Genomic DNA, 27,384 nt, shown 5'->3' with positions numbered 1-27,384 from the left:
GCCCTAATCCTCTTCTGTACATTAGAAAAGAGTGATGGAAAACCAAATATCGAATAAAAATCAGAAAAAAAAAAAAAAAGTTTACGCTTGCTTGGTGTTTTTTGACTTGTGCGAAAGAGTTGATGTGAATAATGGGAGATGGAAATGCATTTGCAGAATAAGTTCTGATATAGCGAACATTAAACCCACGTGACTAATCGTAATCGGCTGTTTTGTAACAGAAAACTTTGATTCGGTTATGATGCATTAATTCTGGATGTACTGGCGCTTGTTATATGTGTGCGCGCCATGCATTTTCCCCTCGTCATGTGCACTTTTGTACTGGAGTGTCGCAGGTTTTTCAGGCTTGTCCTCTCACATGTGTGATGCTTAATGAAGTCAAGAAGAGTTCTCCATTATTGTTCTTATTCATAAGTGTTTAGGCGAACCCTTCACGAATGCTCGGTCACAGTGAAGTGAGCTGTGCTTCAAAAATCGAGCAAACCAAGCAGCTTTCTGTTGGTCAATGCAGCAAGCTTGAACATGAGCGAAACCTACATAAGGAATCTCCAGATCGCGTGGATTCCAATGACAAAGGCTGGATTTTGCCCGCAAAATAAGTAATTGTGATCGCCCCTGGTTAACACCATGTACTACATTTCAATGGGACCATACAAAGCATGCAAATTTAAGGAAACAGTTTGGAACTCACTAATATCATCGCCATATTAAAAAGGAATATTGCAGGTTAAATACGTTGAGCTCAATGGACAAAATCGATGACGTGCTTTTGATTATCGCAGAAAATAATTTAGAGGGAGAAAAAAAAAAAAGAGGACTTCCATCGTAAATGCATAAACTTTTTTAAATACTGAATCGAAGTAAATTTCTGTAACTCTTCGTTTAAATCAGACAAAACATTTGGTAAAAGTGATCACAGTCGACCAAAATAAAAAATGGACGTAACAGTATAAGTGCATTTTAAAGAGCTTGATAATGAGAGCTTGAGGCAGCCATGATCAAACGCGCCTCTTGAATCATGTAGAACAATCATGTGGTTAGTCAATTAAGGCTGTGCTTGTACTAGAAGACATGTGGCGATGACCCACCCCACATTTACGACTAACAGCATGTTCTTGTCCACAGCAAGGTGACCACTTCCTGCTGAAATGGTGGCGGATTTGCCTCAGTTGTTCTTTAGTAAGGAATGATCACTCCTCAAACAATATTCTCTCATTTAATATCATTAAATTACTATAAATTTTACAATTCTATAGGTACAGTATATAAACAGTCAAAAAAAGTGCACTTGCAGAGGGAAAAAAACAGAAAGAAAAAACACATATCACATAGACAGTTTTTAAAACACAGATCAAAACAGGCCTGTCTATGGTGCATAATGATAATGTCACTGAGGGAACGGGGCACCGTGCCGGTCATCACCTCTAGATCTCCCTGTCATGGGTAACCAGAGCAAACAGCGAACCCAAAATATGTACACTAAGATGAATTTTGTTGCAGTCTAACAATATACCTTGTTTCAGTTTTTACACAGAACAATAAAAGGGTTGAATCTCACAAAGAAATGTCTGGGTGCAGTTTCAGCCCAAAAATCACAAGAAAAAAATAAGAAATTAGATTTTGTTATTATGTTTTTTTTTATAGGCATTGTGACATTTTTATCTGAAAATTAGGCATTAAAAATTATATTCACATTACTATAATCCAGTAATAAACTTTTTTCAGGTTTAAAATCAGCATGATTTACGGAAGAGGATTAGGGCCAAGCAATAATAAAAAAATAAAACCATCTCGAGATTAAAGTTGTTAAATTTCGAGAAAAAGGTCGAAATAAAATGTTGAGAATAAACTCGTTAAATTATGAGAAAAAGGTCGAGATAAAATGTTGAGAAAAAAAGTCGTTAAATTACGAGAAAAAAGTTGTTAAATTACAAGAACAAATTCGTTAAATTACAAATTTGTTCTCATAATTTAACGACTTTTTTTCTCATAATTTAATGACTTTATTCTCAACATTTTATCTCGACTTTTTTTCCTCGAAATTTAACAACTTTTTTTCCCCATAATTTAACGAATTTGTTCTCATAATCTAAAGACTTTTTTCGAATAATTTAATGACTTTATTCTCAACATTTTATCTCAACTTTTTTTCTTGAAATTTAACAACTTTTTTTCTCATAATTTAACGACTTTTTTTCTCATAATCTAATTACATTTTTCTCGTAATTGAATGACTTTATTCTCAAGATGTTTTTTTTATTTTTTTTTATTATTGCATGGCCCTAATCCTCTTCTGTAATGATTTATTTTATAATTTAATAATATATATTTTTTACATTATAGTAATTAAACCAAAATTCCAAAATGTTTCTTTAGGAAACATAAAATTTCTCGTTTTTTTTTTTTTTCCTCTTTTGGTTTCAGGGTTAAATATGACAAACATGTTGAGTTTTTGAGAGATTCACCCATGCAGACTCCAAAAACATCAATTTAATGATTGATTTTTGTACATAATTTCTGGACAATACTCTTTTAAAGAAATGTTAAACCCCGGATTGAGGAGTTGTCCTAAATTTCAATAAATGATTTAGCCATTAGCGGCCTGTGCAAATGACCAATGAGGTTAAGTTTAGATGATAACCTCCAACCCCAGCCAGGGCGGGCTGGCGGTAAACATCTGATATGCGCCAGATAGCGAATTAAAAGATCTTTTCCTGTCTCACCTTCTTTGTGCTTTCAGAGCTCTTTAAACACATGGCCAATGCAACAGAGTGCATAAAGGGTTTAATGAGCTTTACTTTCTTTCAGAAGACCAATATTTGGCTGTAAATGATTATAGAAATCTTCATTTGTGAGCAGGTAAAAATGTAGCCTGTGCTAACAGACCAGCTAACATGCATGGACCAATCATATGGTCATTTTTGGTAACTTTGAAACAAAATCAAAAAGGGGACATTCAATTTAACCAATCCAACAAAGGTCTGATATGTCACAATGTATAAAATGATTCAAAAATATCTAGTTTAAGACCTAGGAATGTTACTGCGGTTGTTGAATTGTTTATCCCAGTCTAGTGAAGTCTAAATGATGGCTGTTGACTTTACAAGAAGGAAGTGTGTGTGTAAGAATCACAGGAGAAGTTAAACACACACACGCACAGTCTCTCAGTCAGGTCGGATTCACCTCTACTGTCCGTGGCCCTCGCTAGGGGTCTCCCAGCAAAGCAGCCAGGGAGATCTGTCCTAGGTGAAGAGCTTTCTGAGGTCAGAGGTCAAAGGTTGCAGATGGACTTAATAAGAAATGATCCAGATGTGTCTGGGTGTGGAAGGGTCACGTTTGGGAGAAGGGGGCGTACATACCCAGAGACACCCGGAGCTGAAAGAAAGAGTTAATCAATGTTTTAAAACAGTACAATCCACACTTATTATTATATTTTAACAGAACGTAAACTCTAGTGATGTATGGTCAATTACTCTAGTCTATAACTTGAATATTATATTTATTTTTTAAAAGAAATGAATACTTTTTGTTTGGCAAGGGCACATTAAATTGATCAAATATAGTAAAGAAATTTATAAAATTACAAAACATGTTTAGTATCTTTGGACTTGGCCAGGATTCAGCAATCTTTCACTCCCGTGAAAATAAATCAACCACATCCAAATTTATAAGCATGTAAATAATTTTTTACCACTAGGTGGCGGTGGTCCTTCTCAGGCTCCTTCAGGGCATGAGCCATACTGAGTTTGGCAACGATCCGCTAATGCGTTCATAAAATTCACTATTTTACTTGGCTGATATGGAAAAGTTTGATATCATTCATGCGCTGAAACGCTGCATGTAGCCTCAGGTCATGCTTGTGATGACATGTACAAAGTTTGGTCTGAATACAATAAAGCATTGCAGAGATATAGCCTTGCGTCTATTTTTGCAAGCGCTACGTAAAATTCGTTTGTGCGTTTGTCGAAAGCGGTTTGACAAATCGACTTTGATTCCATAACTTTTTTCTTTCTTTTTTTAAGTTATATTTACGGGATTTTTGTGCCTTTATTTGGAGAGGACAGTAGAGAGCAGATTGGAAAGCACTGGGCAGAGAGGGGGGCGGGATCGGCAGACCTCGAGATGGGAAACCAACTTCAATCGCCATGAACGCATTTGCGCCATATGTTGACGCACTAACCACTAGGCTATCAGCACCAATGAATTCTGTCACTTTTTGTCGGCATGGTCTGAAGATGATCTGGATGATCTCATGAAGATGATCAAGCAACGGCCTAGGAGGACTTCAAAAAAGTTTTGGAAAATTTTAAATGCCAGAAAATGACACCATAGGAAGCAATCAAATTGTAATGATATTTCACAATATTACTTATTTTTTATTAAATAAATGCAGTCTCGGTGACTTTCAAAAAACTTCTTACCGACCCCAAACATTTGAATGGTAGCGTATTATAGCGTTCGTAGTATTAATAAATACAGTAGTTATATTATATTATATTATATTATATTATATTATATTATATTATATTATATAGTCATTTTTTGCAAGTCAGCTGTCTAAGGTGGATGATACGGAAGAGGATTAGGGCCAAGCAAAAATAAAAAAAATAAAACCATCTCGAGATTAAAGTTGTTAAATTTCGAGAAAAAAACTCTTTACGAGAAAAAAAATTGAGAAAAAAGTCGAGATAAAATGTTGAGAATAAAGTCATTAAATTACGGGAAAAAAGTCATTAAATTATGAGAACAAATTCGTTAAATTATGAGAAAAATGTCGTTAAATTTCGAGAAAAAAGTTGAGATAAAATATTGAGTATAAAGTCGTTAAATTATGAGAACAAATTTGTTAAATTATGAAAAAAAATGTTAAATTTCGAGAAAAAAGTCGAGATAAAATGTTGAGAATAAAGTCATTAAATTATGAGAAAAAGTCGTTAAATTACGAGAAAAAAAACGTGTTAAATTTCGAGAAAAAGTTGAGATAAAATGTTGAGAATAAAGTCATTAAATTATGAGAAAAAAGTCGTTAAATTACGAGAAAAATAAGTGTTAAATTTCGAGAAAAAAGTTGATAAAATGTTGAGAATAAAGTCATTAAATTACGAATTTGTGCTCATAATTTAACGACTTTTTTCTCGTAATTTAATGAGTTTATTCTCAACATTTTATCTCGACTTTTTTAGCATAATTTAAAATTTTTCTCATAATTTAGCAAATTTGTTCTCATAATTTAATGAGTTTTTTCTCGAAATTTAACAACTTTAATCTTGAGATGGTTTTATTTTTTTATTATTGCTTGGCCCTAATCCTCTTCCGTAGGATGAACTTGAACATACACGTATAATGTTTAAATCTTGTAATAATACTTTCATAACAGTGTGTATTTTAACATTTATCCTGGTGTGATGTATTGCTCTATTGACTTCTATTGTAAGCGCATTGCTGTGCATATGATTATTCTGTGTCACAACATGTCAAAATTATTTTTTGTGGCAATCCCAGAAGGTTCCTTTTAATCTGTCATAAATAGTAACACTAATATATTCATTTGTGCACTGAGCTGACCTGAGGGGGAGGTTGTGTGTGTACGGTCTGAAGACAGGTAGCGGTCAGGGTGTCCAGGCCCCTAACAGTTACACTGCTGCTTGGTCTGTGCAGCAGAGCCCCGGGGCTGTCTGAGCTGCCGCAGGGACGCGTCGCCGTACTGGATCCCTGAACCCATCCGCTCCGGGTCCAACTCACCTGTATGGGCACAAACACAACATTTAACCCTATGAAGCCTACTGCGTCATATTTGATATTCATTTTTTCTGAGGACTCCAAATTCTAAACATGATCAAAACTGTTGTACATAAGCTACTACACGCCTTATATCATCTGATTCTTAAATTATTTTTAAGGCCTTTATATATAATTCTAAAACCACCCACATTTGTCACTGCCAATATTTTTGGCCATGGTTGTACCATATGAGCCATAAAAGCCTGACGTATCAAATATGATACTCAACAACAACAAAAAAACACACATGCAATTTTTTTTAATTTTTTTTTTTATAAATATTATGACTATAACAGGCTTTACAGAGTTAAACCATTTCTTCCTGAAGCTTTACAAAAGCATTTAGGCTCCGTCTGTCAGAAAGTAGTAAATTAATAGCACATTTAACTCTTACCCGACTCAATCTTGTTGAGGATGGTGCGAGCACATTTGAGAAAGGCTTCCTCTACGTTCTCCCCGGTTAAAGCACTCGTCTCCAAAAACATCAGCTCTGGGAGGAGGACACAGTCAGACGAACACGTCAAAATCAACCATCTGATCATGCTTCAAAAGCTTTAGTGTTGTAAAGGTCCATTTGGACACCTGTTATCAGGCTTGCTAAGCATCAGTTTTATGAGGGTGCTTTAGTGTAAACAGCATCATCAGCAACAAACTTATGGTCTTTATCCATCTCTACAGCACTCCTGTGACCAATACATAAGGGCTTGTAAATGAGCCACTCATAAAAATCCTGCTGTTCGACAGAGAAGTGCACTCTCCGCAGCGGCACACATCTGTTTGGACAATTATGAATACAAAAAGATCTCTCTAGATACATGACAAACAGGTGCCAGAAGGTAGTGAAAATTGATGAGTCACACTGTGAGGCACAGAAATATTAATACATCCAAACCACAGTTACAAAACAGGTATGCATGAAGAGCAGCTCTAACCGTTCTCCTGGGCAAAACGAGACGCCTCTAGGAAGGTGACCTCACGGTCCGCATCCAGATCCTTCTTATTCCCGCAGAGGATGATGACGATGTTGGGGCTGGCCAGTGTCCGTGCGTCCGTCAGCCAGTTAGTCAGAGCATTGTAGGTCTCTCGACTAGAAGACAGATAAAGACAAAGTCAATTTTGTCAAAAAATATAGCGCTTTTTTTTTTTTTTTTTTACAAGATGTAATACAAGTCTGTGAAGTTTCAGCTCAAAATACCCCATAGATTTTTTTCAATTACTTTTTTTGACTGCCTATTTTGAGGCATAATTAGAAATGCGCCGATTCAGGCTGCGGCCCCTTTAATTGCTCGTGCTGTCCGCCCCCTCCCAAGCTCTCGACTCTATCATTGCATAAACAAAGTTCACACGCGTAATATAACCCTCAAAATGGATCTTTACAAAGTGTTCATCATGCAGCATGTCTAATCACGTAAGTATAGTATTTATTTGGATGTTTACATTTGATTCTGAATGAGTTTGATAGTGCTCCGTGGCTAACGGCTAATGCTACACTGTTGGAGAGATGAAGTTGTGTTTATGAATTATAAAGACTGAAAGTGTTTAAAAATGAAAATGGTCTCCGTGAATACAGTAAGAAACAATGGTAACTTTAACCACATTTAACAGTACATTAACAACATGCTAACGAAACATTTAGAAAGACAATTCACAAATATCACTAAAAATATCATGTTATCATGGATCATGTCAGTTATTATCGCTCCATTTGCCATTTTTCGCTGTTGTCCTTGCTTGCTTACCTAGTCTGATGATTCAGCTGTGCTCAGATCCAGACGTTAATACTGGCTGCCCTTGTGTAATGCCTTGAACATGAGCTGGCATATGCAAATATTGGGGTCATCATACATATTAATGATCCCGACTGTTACGTAACAGTCGGTGTTATGTTGAGATTCGCCTGTTTTCCGGAGGTCTTTTAGACAAATGATATTTATATAAGGAGGAGGAAACAATGGAGTTTGAGACTCACTGTATGTCATTTCCATGTACTGAACTCTTGTTATTTAACTATGCCGAGGTAAATTCAATTTTCAATTTGATGGCACCTTTAATATCTTCAGGCCTTACAGTCGCATTTAGCAGATTAGAGCTAGGAAGACAATATAGTTTAGATTTTGCGATGATACAAGCAAATGAGGCAGTTGAGATATGTTCTATAAAGATATATGAAATATACTGTATGTATGTGGATAAAGTTGGACATACTTGTATAACCAACTTTACATAAAGCATTGGGTGATAAAATAGTTACATTTTTTGCAACAATATAAACAGCCGAGATTTGCTATATTTTATATATATATATATATATATATATATATATATATATATATATATATATATATATATATATATATATATATATATATATATATATATATATATATATAATTACATATATAGCTCTGGAAAAAATTAAGAGACCACTGCAAAATTATCAGTTTCTCTGGTTTTACTATTTATAGGTATGTGTTTGGGTAAAATTAACATTTTTGTATTATTCTATAAACTACTAACAACATTTTTCCCAATTTCCAAATAAAAATATTGTAATTTAGAGCACTTATTTGCCGAAAGCAACAACTGGTCAAAATAACAAAAAAGATGCAGTGTTGTCAGACCTCGAATAATGGAAATAAAATAAGTTCATATTCATTTTTAAACAAAAAATACTAATGTTTTAACTTAGGAAGAGTTCAGAAATCAATATTTGGTGGAATAACCTTGATTTCGAATCACAGCTTTCATGCGTCTTGGCATGATCTCCACCAGACTTTCACATTGATGTTGGGTGACTTTATGCCACTCCTGGTACAAAAATTCACGCAGCTCGGATTTGTTTGATGGCTTGTGACCATCCATCTTCCTCTTGATCACATTCCAGAGGTTTTCAATGGGATTCAGGTCTGGAGATTGGGCTGGCCATGACAGGGTCTTGATCTGGTGGTCCTCCATCCACACCTTGATTGACCTGGCTGTGTGGCATGGAGCATTGTCCTGCTGGAAAAACCAGTCCTCAGAGTTGGGGAACATTGTCAGAGCAGAAGGAAGCAAGTTTTCTTCCAGGACAACCTTGTACGTGGTTTGATTCATGCGTCCTTCACAAAGACAAATCTGCCCGATTCCAGCCTTGCTGAAGCACTCCCAGATCATCACTGATCCTCCACCAAATTTCACAGTGGGTGCGAGACACTGTGGCTTGTAGGCCTCTCCAGGCCTCCGTCTAACCATTAGACGACCAGGTGTTGGACAAAGCTGAAAATTGGACTCATCAGAGAAGATGACCTTACTCCAGTCCTCTACAGTCCAATCCTTATGGTCTCTTGCAAACTTTAGCCTGGCTCTTCTTTGCTTCTCATTGATGAAGGGCTTTTTTCTAGCATTGCATGACTTCAGCCCTGCCCCTAGGAGCCTGTTTCGAACCGTCCTCGCCGTGCACTTCACCCCAGCTGCCTTTTGCCATTCTTTTTGTAGGTCACTTGATGTCATCCTACGGTTGTTGAGTGACATTCGAATGAGTTGGCGGTCATTCCGGTCAGTGGAGAGTCGTTTTCGCCCTCTGCCGGTCTGTAGCTTTGTTGTCCCCAATGTCTGCTGCTTGACCTTGTTCTTATGAACCGCCGTCTTTGAAATTTTAAGGATGGAAGCAACCCGACGCTCACTGTATCCCTCTGCCAGTAAAGCCAGAATTGAACCCTTCTTTTCCTCACTCAAAACTTTCCTTTTCAACTTTTTTTGCATGGTCAATAGTTATCTTTTGATTCCAATTACTTTTGAAGTACTACTAGCACTGTTTTTGCCATCCAGCTGGTCCCACTGCAAGAGGGTAGTGATGACCACAGAAGTGTTTTTTTTTATACTTTTCCTTATTAAATAAGATTTGGTTCAGTTGATCACCTAATCAGCACCTCATTCAGTAGAATGAGGTGTGCCTGTGTTGGAATTCAACAGACATTGGAATGGAATGGCTTCCATACTTGTAGAGATGCTAATTTAAGAAAAAATTGCAGTGGTCTCTTAATTTTTTCCAGAGCTGTATATTATATGTATATAGTATATTATATATATATATATATATATTGTATATTATATATATATATATATATATATATATATATATATATATATATATATATATATATATATATATATATATATATATATATATATATATATATATATATATATATATATATATATATATATATATATTGTATATTATATATATATATATATATATATATTGTATATTATATATATATATATATATATATATATATATATATATATATATATATATATATATATATATATATATATATATATATATATATATATATAATATATTATATATATATATAGTATATTATATATATATTGTATGTATATATATATATATATATATATATATATATATATATATATATATATATATATATATATATATATAGTATATTATATATATATTGTATATTATATATATATATATATATATATATATATATATATATATACTATATATATATATATATATATAATATACTATATACATATATATATATATATAATATACATATATATATATATATATATATAATATACAATATATATATATATATATATATAATATACAATATATATATATATATATATATAGCTTTAAAAGATTAGTTCTCTTTAAAATGAAAATTACTCCAAGCTTTAGTCACCCTCAAGCCATCCTAGGTGTTTATGTCTTTCTTCTTTCTGATGAACACAGTCAGAGTTATTTTAATTTATTTTATTTTAAAGAAAGTGCATCCATCATAAACGTACTCCACATGGCTCTGGGGGGTTAATAAAGGCCTTCTGAAGCAAAGTGATGCATTTGTGTAAGAAAAATATCCATATTTAAGTTATAAAGTAAAATATCTAGCTTCCACCAGACCGCCTTCCGTATTCAACTTAAGAAAGTGTAAAAACGCTTATGCTACGTCCTATGCCTTCCATATTCAACTTACAAAAAAAAACACAACTGACGCAACATTCATCAAAATGCGTTCATCAGAAAGACATATACACCTAGGATGTCTTTAGGGTGAGTAAATCTTGGGGTAATTTTCATTTTAAAGTGAAGTAATAAGTAAGTATATTGAACATATGCAGGTAAAGTAGCATGTACTATAAATATCTGAGTTTTAATACATCTCTGGGCAATAACGGTTTATTTTTTGACAATTGATTTTGTAAATATTACATACTGTTTTATATGAGTGTACCGTTTATATCCGGGTAATGTAGGTTGAATTTACTTACAGTAGTTGTATGATTCATATTTAATAATTTGTTAATTCAAGTTCAAGTTATTCAGCACTGTTGTTGCAAATTCTGCCAACAGCCACTTCGGCGGGTTTAATTTTATATACGATATACAGGCTACATTTTTCAATTGTAGTCTTTTAAAAAGACATCTGAAATAATAAACTAAGTGCAATGTAGCGTTGTCAAAATATACATTTTTCGATACATATAGATACCGAAATATAGATTTTCGGCAGAATAGATACACAATACCAGCTGCGTTTTCTCATCTCTCCAACAGCGAGTTGACACACAAACCCGCCTTCCCTCACTCATTTCATTTGGATTGGATGTGTTACAGGGAATAAATTTCGGCATGAATTTCAGCATAATTTTACTCATTCCCACAGATTTTGTGCTCACACAAGAGCGTGCGCATAAAGCTGCCTCTCAGAACTAAGTTCTTTTTCACTGCTTATTTGCACTTAAACAGTCAATTACACACAAATAATGTCAAAATGCCGGTCTTGGTGAGTATTCACGCTTTCACATCAGTTATTTGCTATTATTGCCATAATCCTTATTACATTGCCAGGCATTAAATGACTAATAACCATTGGCAACATTTCAGAAATTAAATATTACCTAATATATGATGCTTTTCCACTCCATGGTACGGTTCGGTAAGGCTTGGTATGGCTCACTTTTTGTCGCTTTTCCACTGCATGGGACGGTTCGGTACAGAACGGTACAGCTTGCTTATAGTACCATAGTGGTTGAGGTTCCAAGTGTGCCATACCAATACTAAATGTGATGTGTAAACACTGCAGATCACTGATTGGTCAGAGAGAATCGTCACTACCAGCGTCATTGGATTTGAAACACGAGACACCAAACCCCATAGATTTAAATAGTCAGTAACAGCCACCTCAGTATCATTTGTTTGCACAACTTATTTTAAACAACTTGCTTTAAACGACCGTTGCATGCAACTTTAAAAAAATAAATGGCTGTATCGTGGTCAGTACACGAGTTGCAGACTAAACCGAACCGTTCCACGCAGTGGTAAAACACCAACAGTAGCCTAAAACAATGCTTAAACATCTACTGATGAACATTAACCAATAGCATGTGCAGCTTAGTCCAATGAAAAGGAAAGTGATTTCAGAGTTGAGCAAGTTACATTACATCAAACAATTATGAGCACAAATATTTATAACCTGCAGAGATTGAGCAGAATGATACCAGGAATTATGTTGACTGAGGTCTGTTACTAATCCAATATTTACCCTGTGTTCCACCATTTATAATCAGTCCCACAAATCTGCCTTTGTGAGTGAATAACAGCGAATATTTAACATACTTTACTGTTAACTCCACTTCTCGGAAGTCAATGTCTGTGACGACCTTTGAGTGCTTTGAGAAGCGATGAGACAATACACGGCTCATGATGCCCTCCACATTTCTTTACTGTGCGTTCGTCACGCTTTTGGGGAATCTAGTTTTGTTTGAGTCACTGGTCTCCAGGGCAACCATTAGCCTGTGGCCACAGCAACGAGCGAAAGGGAGCGTGTTAAATGTGTTTCGGTGTGAAGCTGTGAAAGTGTCTCTGGTCTGCAGCTGCAGTGATAGCAGTTCAGTGCTGAAAGATGACCCTCATCAAACACACAATCCATCAGTGTGTTCATCTCTCTCTCACTGTGCTCACACTCCATCAAATGGACTCAGGGTTGCCGCTCACCAGAAGATGACATTTTATTACAGTGCTGTCAGTCTTTATTACTCCATTTTCTTTGTCTCTATTATTATGACAGCTGCTTGGCAACCTGGAGATGATCCAATTCAACGCCACAGTCACTTTCTCTGTCTGCCTCTGTTTTTAGAAATTAGATCTTTTTTTTCCCCCATTTTAATTTTTCTGATTTAATTTTTAATGTTTCTGGACTCTGTTTTAATGGTTAAATTAACCCTTTGACATGTACGATCAAACAGGTTTGATAAGAACATTCAGGGCGTCATGTAACGTGATCAACTGCTAAATTCAAAAGTGCTTTCGAGCTTTGGCTGGCACAAAGGCTAAGCACTTGTCATATAGCACAACAATTCAATGTCTTCAACCACGTTTAATTTAGGTTTCAGATATTTAAAGGGTTAGTTCACCCAAAAAATTACAGTTCTAACATTAATTACTCACCCTCATGTCGTTCCACACCCATAAGACCTTCGTTCATCTTCAGAACACAAATGAAGTTATTTTAAATGAAATCCAAGAGGTTTCTGTCCCTCTAGAGATCCAACGTGATCCATGTGACTCCAGTGGTTTAACCTCAATTTTATGAAGCGACGCAAGTGCTGTTTCCGCCGAAAAACAAATAATTTACCAATTTATTTACAAAATAATATTATTCAAAGCATGTTCGCGCGACGTCAGCTCTCATGTGAACACAAAACACATGCGTCGTGATGCTCTCGTGAAATCTTGTGCATGTGCATTGACGCGCGCGTCTGAACACAACACGTACACTACAGCTCAAAAGTTTGGGATCGGTAAGATTTTTTGTTTCTTAAAACGTTTTGTCTGCTCACCAAGGCTCCATTTATTTAATTAAAAATACAGTAAAAAACAGTAATATTGCGAAATATTATTACAATTTAAAATAACTGTGTACTATTTAAATATATTTGACAAAGTAATTTATTCCTGTGATGCAAAGCTGAATTTTCAGCATCATTACTCCAGTCTTCAGTGTCACATTATCCTTCAGAAATCATTCTAATATGATGATTAGTTCCTCAAGAAATATTTGTTATTATTATCAATGTTGAAAACAGTTGTGTACTTTTTTTTTTTTTTTTTCTTCAGGATTCCTTGATGAATAGAAAGTTCAAAAGAACAGCATTTATCTGAAATACAAAGCTTCTGTAGCATTATACACTACCATTCAAAAGTTTGTGGTCAGTAAGAATTTTTGTTTTTATTTTTTTTAAAAGAAATTAAAGAAATTAATACTTTTATTCAGCAAGGATGCATTAAATCAATCAAAAGTGGCAGTAAAGACATTTATAATGTTACAAAAGATTAGATTTCAGATAAACACTGTTCTTTTGTTCTCTTATATATATATATATTGTACACAAATATTTTGTAGAACAATAAAAGTTTCTTGAGCAGCAAATCAGCATATTAGAATGATTTCTGAAGGATCATGTGACACTGAAGACTGGAGTAATGTTGCTGAAAATTCAGCTTTGCCAACAGAAGAATAAATTACATTTTAAAATATATTCAAATAGAAAACAGTCATTTTAAATTGTAATAATATTTCACAATATTACTGTTTTTACTGTATTTTTAATTTAATAAATGCACCCTTGGTGAGCAGATGAAACTTCTTTTAAAAACATTAAAAATCGTATCGATCCCAAATTTTTTAGTGGTAGTTTATATGTTTTGATGCTCTCATGAACGACAGATTCGACAGATCCACAAATTAATATGGCACTGCCTATCACTCATTATAGATCAACTGACATGATCATTATAAGTGTTTAGGTTTAAACACGACAAAACACATTCACTCACATATATCAGAATATTTCAGATAGCTTATTACAAAAAACAACAACAACAAAGTTTTAAAATTTTAACAAATTTAATTTAAGAAAAAAAGTTTGTTTTTTTCCCCCCTCAAATTCTGCTTTATTTTCCCCAAATTTCGTGTTTTCCATTTCAACTTTCTGGATTTCATTTTAATGGTTTAATTAATTTTTAATTATTTTTTAAATTAATTTCTTAATCAAAAAACTTGTAATCAATTGAATTCATAAAACTTTAAATGTGACATTCTGTGTTGTGTTTTCTTTTCTGGATTTATGATTTAATATAGAATAGATAAAGATGAAGTTCATGCACAAATAGTGAGAAGGAAGACACTGAAAACACCATGAGCATCACATGTGCTTAAATGTGTAATTCATTCACACTGAGACATGCAGATTTAATATTCACATATTGCGAATTGAAGTGCACAGCCCTACTTTTGATTTATTCACCCAGAATTCTGTGACTCAGCGTCATACAGTAAATTCCATTTTTATGACTGGATTCCACGATTCTGCCCATGTTTTCCGCATTGCAGAAACCACAGGGCACTGTTTTAGTTCATTTCCTACATCTAAAAAGATTTATTACATTCCACTTCAAAATGTGTTTTTGTGGTCGAGTGACCCCGCTGCGTCGGCCTTACCTTGTGATGTCATAAACGAGAAGAGCCCCCGCTGCTCCACGGTAGTAACTGCGGGTCACTGACCTGTAAGACACAAGCAGTGAATGACCTCCACCAATCAGAGTCAGCATACAGCAGTAAGGATATCCTAACAAACCAATCACAGGCAAGTACCTGAAGCGCTCCTGCCCAGCCGTGTCCCAGATCTGCAGTTTGACTGTTTTGCCGCCAACATTGACAACCCTGGAGCCAAACTCAACGCCAATAGTGTGGTTGGAGTCCTGTTTGACTGTGACAGAAGATGCTCGGTTAGAAGCCGATTTGACGGACGCCTTAAAGAGGATATTTCATACAATTTGATGCCATTGTGTACCAGAGTTAAATTTTTCATGACCATCTTCTCACAGAGAAATGCATTGTTTTTGCTGCCGTGCCTTTAAGACTTTAACGTAAAGGTCCTCTTCGCATGTGAAAGAAGATACAGCACTTTCCTGCTCTTACTCACGGGCTGTGGGTTTGCCGTCAGATCAAATATAGGTCAAGCGCCCCCATCCTTCAATAACAGCCTCTTTGAAGCCTGTTTTACATTGTGTTCACAAAACAATCCATGCTGAAATAAGCTGTTCTCATGTACTAGACTGAAATTATGTCATAAAAATAAATTCGCTGTTGTGTATTTTTTTGAATGACAAGGTTCTAGTGTGACCATTTCAGTGGCATTTGCAACTGAAATTACTGCATGCATCTGTGAAAAAACACTTGGGTGCATTGATGACTCAATAAAAAAGTCGGGGTGGGAATCTTTTGGAATCTCACGATTTGATTCATATCGATTCTTGCCCCGTCCCCCAGGTATAAAAAAATCCTGTGCCCTCGTTTGATATTAAATACAACTCATAGGTGTAAATAAATCAGATAGAACATATATTCATTCACTTTTATAAGTCAATGCATATTCAATTTTCATATTATAACATTCACTTCTTGGAAAACAACTTAAAAAGCAGGGTCAATAATAATTCATTCCATGTCAAAGACATACATTTCCAGCAATTACGCCTCTGTTCTTCATTTTTTCTGTAAATTAAGGCATTGGATTTTTAAAGCTTACTGATAACATGATTTTCATTCATTACTTAACATACCCACATTTCAAAAGCATGTAAAACTACTCTGGTTTCCCAAAGAATTAACATTCAAGGGCCCCATTCTCTCTGTTGAATGCTTTGAGAATTAAAGGTCATGTTTTAATTCAAGTCTTTGTGTGAGTGAGACATTAATATGGGCTTACACTTGTTCTCTATGAACTGGTGAAGGAGGCATGATTTCCCAGTCCCAGCGCTGCCAATCACCAGGAACTTAAACAGGAAATCTGAAACCAAGAGGGAGAGAAAAAGAAAGAATCAATATGACTGTATGACTGCACTGAGAACGTTTAAAAGGCTGTTTTGGATGTCGTTCAGAGTGCTGGACCATCCTGATATCCTTCATTCAATCTCTCCTTCATTCTTATGTCCGTCCAATTTAAGCGTGTATTCTTTGAGAATATTTAAAACCCATCTTGAAATGTAATGTGTATATTTGGGCCAGAATTTGACCAGCTTGAGATTATCTGCATCCGACTCTAAACTTTAGAAAGCAGGATTTACACAAATTTACTCAAACTGCTCTCCAGCCTTCTGTTACAGGCATATTAAAATGGCCAAAGATCAGCCGATGAATCATTTTTGCTGATGTACTGGTCAAGTAAAGTCAAGTCACCTTTCTTTATATAGCGCTTTATACAATTCAGATTGTTTCAAAGCAGCTTTACGGTAATAATAGGAAAAGGATGCATTTCGGCTGTTGTTCAGCTGAAGTCAGTTCAGTGTTGATTCAGTTCTGTTGTAAAGATCATAAATTATTAAATTCATTTCACCTATAAAGCAGCTCTGCAGAAAGAAAATGTTTTTATCCAACTCAGTTGAGTTCTCATACAACAGCACCAGTACAGTCAGATCAATAATATTGTTGAATATTATTGGTCTACCACAAATAATCACCCACCTTCATCTCTATAAATACACATCAGTTGACCTCATATATGATATATTATTAGCCTTTATGAGATGCATTGCAATTATATCAGACATTGCTCTCTAGATATTGACATCGGCCATTAAACCACTACTATTGGTTGACCACATCTACTTCTTGTAATATTATTTACATCCAACATTACATAACAGGCTTTTATAGGCTATTTATTAGTACAATACAATGTCAAAAAAATAGTGTAAACTAAATTGCAAAGAAATGCATGCAAATCTTTATTGAAGACAATGACATGATAGCAGCCGCCAATTTAAGTTTCTCAGCCACGTGATGAGAAACGCACATACTTCTTTCATTTTTCTATTAATTGAAAACCTGCAAGTGCAAACTTGCACAACCAAATATAAACATCTTTATTCAGCTCTGTTTACATGATCAAATGAGAACATGGGCTAAGCAAGGTTACACGGTGCGGTATGTAAGAATCACAGCTAGTAGTTGAAATGGGCACTGCACTCCAAATTCAAAATATTGTTTGCCCCGCCCCCTCCTCCTCAGACTCGACGCTCACGCGGGTTGCTAGTTTGAGGATACGCAACAAGAGCGAGCTCAAGTGACGTTGGAAGGCGAGGAGACTTACACACTGTAAGTTGATTTATTGATTTGTTGAGTTGATATCGCGTTTTAATATGCTCCCGTTCATAGTTATTTTTAGATGGATGCCGAGGCTTTTTAGGTCGAGTAGAATCTGCGATCTCTGCGATTTTTCATGGCTACAATTCGCTGCATGTGTTTTCCGCCAACTGGCAATCCGGGGTGGCGAAATACTGTTGGGTAAATTGGCAACATGTGGTCTTACACAGACCAAAACAAAAACAGACATTCCGACACGGAACGCACATTTCAAAGTACACTGGCTGTAGCAATGGTTTTCAGAGAAACGAGTATGTAAACTTAGCAAAAACTTACATACAGCACCTTTAAATTGCAATTCATCATCGTCCAAAAAAGAACAGAAAGCACAAGCTTGTGTGTCAGGTTGTTATGCTGTAGTGCTAAATAAATAGTTAGACTTGTGCCGATATTCGGTAATGCGATAAATCGCGATAATGAATATGCACAATATTGTAATCGTCGGCACTTCAGAATACCGTAAATAATAATTTATTACTAATTATACATTTTTTTATAAGGCAATTAAGAATACTTTAACCATCAATCGCATAAAATGCTCAACCCCGCTGTATTCTGCGTCAAAAGGACACGCGTTCACGAGAAGCACATGGCGGAACGAGTGAAGGAGACGCGCTGAATAAAAGTGCGCGTTCACTCTCTGACAGCAGAGGGCGCTGATGGCACAGCAACGTGCAGCGGTTACCATGGAAACCGTGCAAATATAGTAACTGCGCTAGTGAAGTTTTTAAAATGCTTCAAACAGCCATTCATTTTTTTGTAATCTCAGTGTTGTTCATCACAACACCAAATACTGAATACTTAAAAAAGACTTAAAGGATATTTATTTTCAAACCTAAACATTTTTATATTTTAATCTGGACTACAACATGCCCTAATGATTAGAAATGTTCTGATTATTTGTTATTGTTCAGTAAAACTTTGAAAACATACAGCTTCATTAGTTAAAATGTTAATTCATTATCACTAAACTGACAATAAAAATTCTTATAAAGTATTAATTATTATTAATTCATGTTAATTTCTTAGTTACTATTTAATAACATTACTAAAATCAAAATAACTTATTTAATGGACCTGAGATAAAACTAACAATGATCAGTTGTGTTTCTAAACCAACATTAACAAAAAATAACACTTTCTGTAACAAATGTAGCTATTGCTCAATCTTAGTTAATGCATTAAATAGAGTAAAGTGTTATCTGATTTTCTTTATAGCCTAATTCTTTTGCATTTTAATCTGTTTGAAAATTTCAGTCAGCTGTTTTTGTTTTATTACAAAAAGAGTTCTTAAACCTGTTAAACTATGACAAAAATGGTTTTGCAACTTATTTTAATATCGTGATAATACCGTATACCGTGATAAAAGCTTAATCAATTAATCGCAACATGAAAATTTTATACCGTCACATGCCTAATAATAGTAGAACTGTGTGTTATGACCCATCGGGACCCAATGTGAGATCCACCAATCAGAGAGGTTGTCGAATCTCAATCGATTTTTTGAATGATTTAAATGAATGGTGAATGTGCGCGGTGCAGAAGTTCAGTGGGGTCGGAGTGGGTCTCGACCCCGGCCCACGCAGCGGGCCGCAGGGTTTAGCAGCTGATCAGTGTGAAACAAGCACCGTCCTAAAAGCTCTTTGTGTTGAAAGAGGACACAGAGAAAGAGCTATTTGCATGTGTGGGTATGACACAGCTGGATTCAGTGTTACAGGAGGAGGATGTATGGAAATGTCTATGATTATAACTGAACAGCATGTACATTCTCACTGAAAGTGTGTCAGAGCATTTTGGACAAACATCATCTGTCGACAAATGCAGCATCAAAACAGTTATAGGCATCAAAAATGCTTGCAGTTAACAAAACAAATACATGAGAAAATACACAGATCAAAAGATTAAAAGAACACAAATCTGAAGCAAAATAGACCCTTTTTAAAGTATTTTTTTAAAAAGTACTCTTTCCCTGCCATTGACAGAATTTTCCAGCATTCCATGTTCTCATTATAACTAGTGATGTTCAACGATTAATCGCGATTAATCGTTTGCAAAATAAAAGTCTGTGTTTACGTAATATATGTGTGTGTTCTGTGTATAATAATATATATATGTTTAAAAATATATATATATATTTTATATTACATATAAATATTTTATATATAAATCTAACATTTTTCTTAAATATATACATGTATGTGCATGTATTTATATATACATATTATACACAGAACACACACATATTACATAAACACAGACTTTTATTTTGCAAACAATTAATCGCGATTAATCGTTGCACATCCATAATTATAACTCTTATATTATGCATCTTCTGAAAGAGTACCGAATCTCCAGGTCAAAACAAGTCAACAAAAATGCAATTTTCTCAGCTTTAGTTCAAATTGTTGCTTTTTTTATTTTATTAAACTTATTCCCATCCAAGTGTTGATAAAAAAACACTATTAAAAAAAAAAACACTATTATAAAAACAAAAATCTTTCCGAGTCTGAACTTTTGAATGGTTGTGTAAAAGTACTAATATAAGATTTTGCCGTGTACCTTCAAGCACGGTTTTCGCAACACGATCCCATCAACGATGCCTTAAAATTCTGTTTAGATAGGACAGCAAGGTTTTGGAACAGATCTATCATGAATACTTTGTCATAATGCAAAAAGGTAAAACCTGCAGGGACTTTAATGGATAAATGACTTCCACAATCACTCCAACATGACATTTAGGCATAATAAATCATATTAAATGAAGTGGTCCAGACTCAGACAGAGACAGTCAGCTAATGGGTGCTATTTCTGGTGCGAGTGTGTGTACTCTGACAACATGACCTTGAGCATGTCTTCATGGAAAAGCAATTGGTGGCAAAATGTTCTAAGCCAGTCTGCACAGATACAAGCAGCTTAAAAAACATCAGATTTTTGACTGTTGAATATTTAAGCTGAAATTATGTGGGCGTTTATGGCTGACATGTGAAAGGTGTATCAGTTCCCTTTAATGAACTGTAAGGGAAGTGAAAGGGTTTCGAAAAGCGATGTCAAATATTACTGAAGAGCAGGTCCAAGTTTACCAATATAAATATGAACTGCCAGTTTAGATGCAGTGCAGCACTAGTAGGAAATCCAGGCCAAGGTACTATTGTCAAGTCCATACTCAAACTACGTCAAAGAAGATAATCTGATTAACAAATGAGTCATTTCACTTCCTGTAAGAGAGTTTGTTGAAATAATGAAATATCATACCCCACAATGTAGAGCTGCATAATTAATCCAAATAAAACCTAAATGATATGGCTGCGATTGCATTCATACAAGCACAGCATATTGTACAGCCTACGAACAAGCACAGCAAACATGGATTTTTTTTTTTTTTTTTTTAAACTGGATTTTAAAAATCAAAATTGCAATTAAAATCGTCCAAACTTGAACTTCCATTTTCAGGGTGACCAAGCAATATCTACTTCCTTGAACTAAACATGCAATGCAGGGAGTAACATACTACATCTTTGGCATGTTTTTTTGTTGCATAACACATATTGTGTCAGATGCTAAATAAAAACAAAGCAAAACCAGCAAAATTTAATGTGTTTTGGCCGTTCATTTACACGACAACAGCTTTTTGGTGGCCTGAAAATGCAAACTTTAGAAAAGGTTTCAAAGTGCAAGTTTTTGAAAATGCTACCATTGCCATCTCCATGTAAACTGCAAAAATGCAAATCTGAGAAAATGGTGAGGTCATGCACATGCCTATATGTTGAGTCTATCCACCTTATTTTTCAACACGGAAGTAAGGTGTTTTCTGTGAATGTGCGAGACTTCCGATTTATTAGCCGATACAGGGAAATAATAAGAATATTGAAGTGCAGTAAACTGTAAAAATAAGGTGGATAGGCATGCGTGTTTGGCGCGAGTGCTCTGTAAAAGAATACACATGCATAGGCACGTAGTCTTTCTTTACAAAGTGGCATCGTCAACTACTTGTCTGGCATGCATAATATAGCATTTTTATTCATTTTCGCGGATACATGTGAACGGGGATAGTTTTGATTATGTTGTCATCCATACAAAGAAAAAAACGTTTCAGTTTTTAGCACATCGTTGTCGTGTAAACGTACCATAAGTGGCTTTGGGCCTTGATTGGTTACAGTGGGACAGCAAGTCATACTAGGTCTGATGTTAAAAGCTACAGCAAAATCACTAGTATTCTGGCGGAGATCTCTGCATATTGTATCCTGAGTGAGCAATGGATTGTCATTAAGTGTGGCCCTGGAGATTGGCTTAGGGTATCAATATGCCACAGAAGAGCAATTACAGTGCCAAGGCAAGATGCTCATCCTTTATTGGCATGGAAAGGTGATTTGTAGGCCAAGTACAATGAAGCAGACTCAGTTTCACAGGGGATTGATGGGGGGTTAGAGGAGAGAAAGAAGAGATGAGAGTGAGGGGGAGATTTCTGCAACATGAAACTAGCATCCACATTAACTACATGAATATTTTATCATCTACAGCACAAATACATCAGTCGATTATCAGACAAAAGACATCACTGAAGTCTTAAACCAGTGATTTAAAGGGGCCACATGCTTTATGGCTACATTCACAATCTCTTATTGCAAGCCGCACAGTATACACTATAAGCCATCTACATGTTGAGAAAGATGTTAAAGGAATAGTTCACTTTAAAATAAAAATTACCCCAAGATTTACTCACCCTCAAGCCATCCTAAGTGTATATGATTTTCTTCTTTCTGATGAACACAAATGGAGATATATTAATTAATATCCTGACGCATCCGAGCTTTATAATGGTGGTAAACGGGACCAACGAATATGAAGCTGAAGAAAGTGCATCCATTCATCATAAATGTACTCCACACGTCTCCAGGGGGTTAATAAAGGCCTTCTGAAGAGAAGCGATGTGTTTGTGTAAGAAAAATATCCATATTTAACAGGTTATAAAGTAAAATATCTAGCTTCCACCAGACTACCTTCCGTATTCAACATACTTTTTTGGAATTTGAATAGGGAAGGCGTAGCGCAAGCATTTTAAACTGCGAGAGGTGTTACACTTTTGTCGTAAGTTGAATACGGAAGGCGATTTGGTGGAAGCTAAATATTTTACTTTATAACTTATTAAAAGATGGATATTTTTCTTACACAAATGCATCGTGTCACTTCAGAAGCCCTTTATTAACCCCCGGAGCCATGTGGAGAACATTTATGATGGAAGGAGGCACTTTTTTCAGCTTCATACTCATTGGTCGCGTTTACTGCCATTATAAAGCTTGGACGCATCAGGATATTTATTAATATAACTCAGATTGTGTTCATCAGAAAGAAGACAGACAAACACCTAGGATGGCTTGAGGATGAGTAAAGCTTGGAGTAATTTTCATTTTAAGGTGAACAAATCCTTTAAGTTTTCTGGTGTATTAGAAAATCATGTGGAACACACTGCATTCTGGGATAAAGTATTCCTTGCAGTGTGCTCCATATACTGTATATTTTGGCAAATGTAGTAGGCTACTACTATTTCATACTGGTACCATTCCATATACAGTATATTTGCATAATGTGCATGAAGTAGCGGCCTACATACTGTAGATAATAGTAAGATAACCGTTATTCAAAACAGAGTTTAGGGCACCGTAAGGTCAACATGAAACTGCTTTTGCAACACATTTTAGGCCTGCTTATGTTATGCATTTGTAAGTGAAACTGTACAATGGGTAAAACAAAACAAATCTAAACAGGCGACAGTTGAGTTTATCCACTGATCACTGGATCGAAAGTGTTTTTTCTGTGACAGGCTTGGAGGCATCAACCCCGAACAGCAAAGGTTTAGAAATGGAAAAAGATATTACCCGTTGATTATGAAGACAAAAATGTGTTTTCTTTGGAAGAACATGCACTGATAAATCATAAAAAGGATAGTTTAATAATAAAAAAAAAAGAAAATTGAGTCATAATTTACTCACCCACATTGTCGTTCATAAACTTCTATGAATTACATTCTTCTGTAGGACATAAAAGAAGATATTCTGAAGAATGTTGGTAACCAAATAATTTGTTACATTGACACTGTATGGACAAAACATTTCTCAAAATATCTTCTTTTGTGTTTCCCTGGAGCAAGAAAGTCACACAGGTTTGGGACAACATGAGGCTAAGTAAATGATGACAGAATTTTTCCATTTTTCCAACTATCCCCATAAGAATAAGAGCAGGATTGTGTATTAAGAAAGTATATAAAGCAGTACTGCAAAACATTTGTATAAAATCAAATAATAAGCTTTAGTGGTGACACACTCTAGGATTTAAAGAAGAAAAATACATCTAGTAAACATTCCCCTTTACAATGGATCAATGCCAACCACAGCAAGGACAAGTGGTGCTTTTTTGAATAGGCCAAGTGATTTTCTATCAGTGTGTAGAAATGAAACACAGCAAGAGACAGTTCATGCAGAGCAATGATGCATGATGTTGATGAAGGAAGTCACATTTTACAGAGTCACTGCAATGAAACCAACTATCCTTAAACCACAGATGAGAAGTTTCTGTTTGAGCTGCTGTAAGAGATTTCAGCCATTTTGCTAACTTCCACCAGACTCGATTCAACCTAACTCTTCAAAAACCTATCTGACCTCCTAAAGATAAAATTCAAGAAAATGAATGAACTAAACATTAAGGATGCACCGATGAGAAAATTTTATACCGAAAACCGATAGTTCTTTATATTTGAAAACCGATAAATGATATATTAGCCGATAAATCTAAATTAAAATGTTTATATATTATTTTTGGAGAGCCTGATTATAAAAACAAAACTCTCACCATTAAAAGCCATGTCCCGATCACACAATTATGTTCTCATTACAATATTATGTAGCCTATATGACAGACGTGCTGCACATGTTGCACTTAACTGTATTTTACTTTTTGAAGTGATTTCAATCATATTTCAAGCAATTCAAGACCATAATGTTGGACAGTGCACATGTGAAGTGTCTCAGCTGAAGGAAATACATCCATTATTTATCGTCTCTTAATATTTTGGCCAAATTCTCTTATCAGATAATGATAACATTAAAAATGAACATATATCGGCCAATACTGACATATAACATCGTGCATCCCTACTAAACATGTTACACACAACTAAACACACAAAAGAGCTCACCTTAAAATGAGTCATTTCCAAACTATAAAAATTAGGCAAGAAATTAATTTTTATTTATTTATTTTATTTTAACTTTTCTTTCATTTGTGACTTATGATTCTCAACAGCTTGATAAAAGTCATGCCAAACAGTTGACAAAATGGCTTATGAGATTTGTAGAAACAGAAATTTGTAATATAGCTTAACTTAAAAGATTGTTTTCATTCTCCTCAGTATTTTTAATGAATCAGTTAAGTGAATGATTCAGTGACAAACAAAACAGCTCATCTTAAAATTAGTCATTTCCAAACTATAAAAATTAGGCAAGAAATTCATTTTTTTTTTTTTTTTGTTTTTTTAACTTTTCTTTCATTTGTGACTTACAATTCTCAACAGCTTGATAAAAGTCAAGCCAAACAGTTGACAAAATGGCTTATGAAATTTGTAGAAACAGAAATTTCTAATATAGCTTAACTTAAAAGATTGTTTTCATTCTCCTCAGTATTTTTAATGAATCACTTGAGTGAATGATTCAATGACACACAAAACAGTTCATCTTAAAATTAGTCATTTCCAAACTATAAAAATTAGGCAAGAAATTCTTTATTTATTTTTTTTTTTTTACTTTTCTTTCATTTGTGACTTATGATTCTCAACAGCTTGATAAAAGTCAATCCAAACAGTTGACAAAATGGAGGGGGGGGGCGCTTATGATATTTGTAGAAATAGAAATTTGTAATATAGCTTAACTTAAAAGATTGTTTTCATTCTCCTCAGTATTTTTAATGAATCAGTTAAGTGAATGATTCAGTGACAAACAAAACAGCTCATCTTAAAATTACTAATTTCCAAACTATAAAAATTAGGCAAGAAATTCTTTTTTTTTTTTTTTTTTTTACTTTTCTTTCATTTGTGACTTACAATTCTCAACAGCTTGATAAAAGTCAAGCCAAACAGTTGACAAAATGGCTTATGAAATTTGTAGAAATAGAAATTTCTAATATAGCTTAACTTAAAAGATTGTTTTCATTCTCCTCAGTATTTTTAATGAATCAGTTAAGTGAATGATTCAGTGACACACAAAAGAGCTCACCTTTCACTCTTCACCTAATAGCGCTGAAACTTGCCGATAAAGTCACTGAATGAATCAGTAAACAAATATGAAAGTGTCCTTTTTTTGAGAACAGATAAAATATGGAAAATTCCAGGCAACAAAACCGTTTTAGCATTTCATAATGTTTTAATAGGCAGATAACGTTTATGGTTGGCTACAAAACGGCGCCACTTACCTTTACGGTTGTTTACTAAGACTGTCAAAGACACGTGTTATTTCTCTAGAAGTCTGTCAGGTGTTGGTAAGGATACCATTTGTGTAGTTTTCCAAAAACAACATCGTTTACAACACTTCCAAGTAGACCTTGTGATGTATATATTGTTTTGTTGAGATTATCAACAATGATCTAATCAGTTTATCAGCCTTAAATCAATTTATCAGCTCTTACACACACCCATTTACGTACACATTATTTTAAACATCACTATCATCAGTGCAACATCGTCAAGCGTGCTGCTGATCGGACAGGCCCATCTGACAGCGTGGAAATTAACCTAATAAACACATATTTACCCACAGCCTCACCACGCCAGGACTACAGTTGTGAGTCTTAGGTTATACTTTGACAATACTAAGTAGTAGTGAATATTTGCGTTAAAAAAAAAAAAGAGTAAGGTTTGGAGTCAGAAATCGCCTGCTTCATGATGATGTTGATACAGCACGCGCGCTCACTCACACGCACGCGCCAGCACTCATTAGCTCTAAGCACCAACAACAACACAACTGAACTGTCATTACCGTACGTCTCTGACATGTCGGTCCCACCGATGAAACCAATAAACCAGGCAGACGATACTCTTTATTCCCTTCTTCAGATAAACGCTTGGATGTAGTTTCTGTGTTTAGTGGTGGTAGCCAACAGGCTAACTGCTACTAACGCCTCTCACCGTTTCCTGTTTTACACCACAAACCTGCGCGTGCACAACGTGCTCGCGACACCGGAGTGATGTCATGACGCAAATTTGTCATATGAAGCCGTATGAAGCCTGTGATGTTTCAGCACATAATATAAAGAAATAAGATATATATATATATATAGTTACTGATTACAAATTACATGACAAAATTTGTAATCAGTAATATAATCT

General features: G+C 34.9%; 1 protein-coding gene across 2 annotated transcripts; it reads right to left on the bottom strand.

The window, feature by feature from the left end:
• Positions 1 to 27,192, bottom strand: rab4b (RAB4B, member RAS oncogene family). 2 transcript variants are annotated; one of them, XM_067364958.1, is made up of 8 exons: positions 27,035 to 27,192; positions 16,579 to 16,659; positions 15,462 to 15,576; positions 15,309 to 15,371; positions 6,714 to 6,868; positions 6,176 to 6,271; positions 5,566 to 5,742; positions 1 to 3,375 (listed from the first exon to the last, which is right to left on the bottom strand). In XM_067364958.1, the coding sequence occupies exons 1-7, from the start codon at positions 27,048 to 27,050 to the stop codon at positions 5,627 to 5,629; spliced, it is 642 nt and encodes a 213-aa protein (XP_067221059.1). In that variant the 5' UTR covers positions 27,051 to 27,192; the 3' UTR covers positions 1 to 3,375; positions 5,566 to 5,626. The 2 variants fall into 2 exon arrangements, with proteins under 2 accessions (XP_067221059.1, XP_067221060.1); XM_067364959.1 differs by lacking the exon at positions 27,035 to 27,192 and adding an exon at positions 24,002 to 24,021.
• Positions 27,193 to 27,384: the final 192 nt, after the last annotated feature.

Source organism: Chanodichthys erythropterus, chromosome 17, assembly GCF_024489055.1.
Source record: "Chanodichthys erythropterus isolate Z2021 chromosome 17, ASM2448905v1, whole genome shotgun sequence".
NCBI lineage: Eukaryota > Metazoa > Chordata > Actinopteri > Cypriniformes > Xenocyprididae > Chanodichthys > Chanodichthys erythropterus.
This window is presented reverse-complemented; position numbering and strand designations above follow the sequence as displayed.

Bases quoted from the DNA above. Each gene is read 5' to 3' on its own strand.
- rab4b (XM_067364958.1), bottom strand. The intron at 6,869-15,308 runs GTAAGGCCGACG...TCTGTCTTCTAG, and splicing joins CTCGTTTATGACATCACAAG to TCGAGAGACCTACAATGCTC. The intron at 5,743-6,175 runs GTAAGAGTTAAA...GTGCCCATACAG, and splicing joins CCTCAACAAGATTGAGTCGG to GTGAGTTGGACCCGGAGCGG.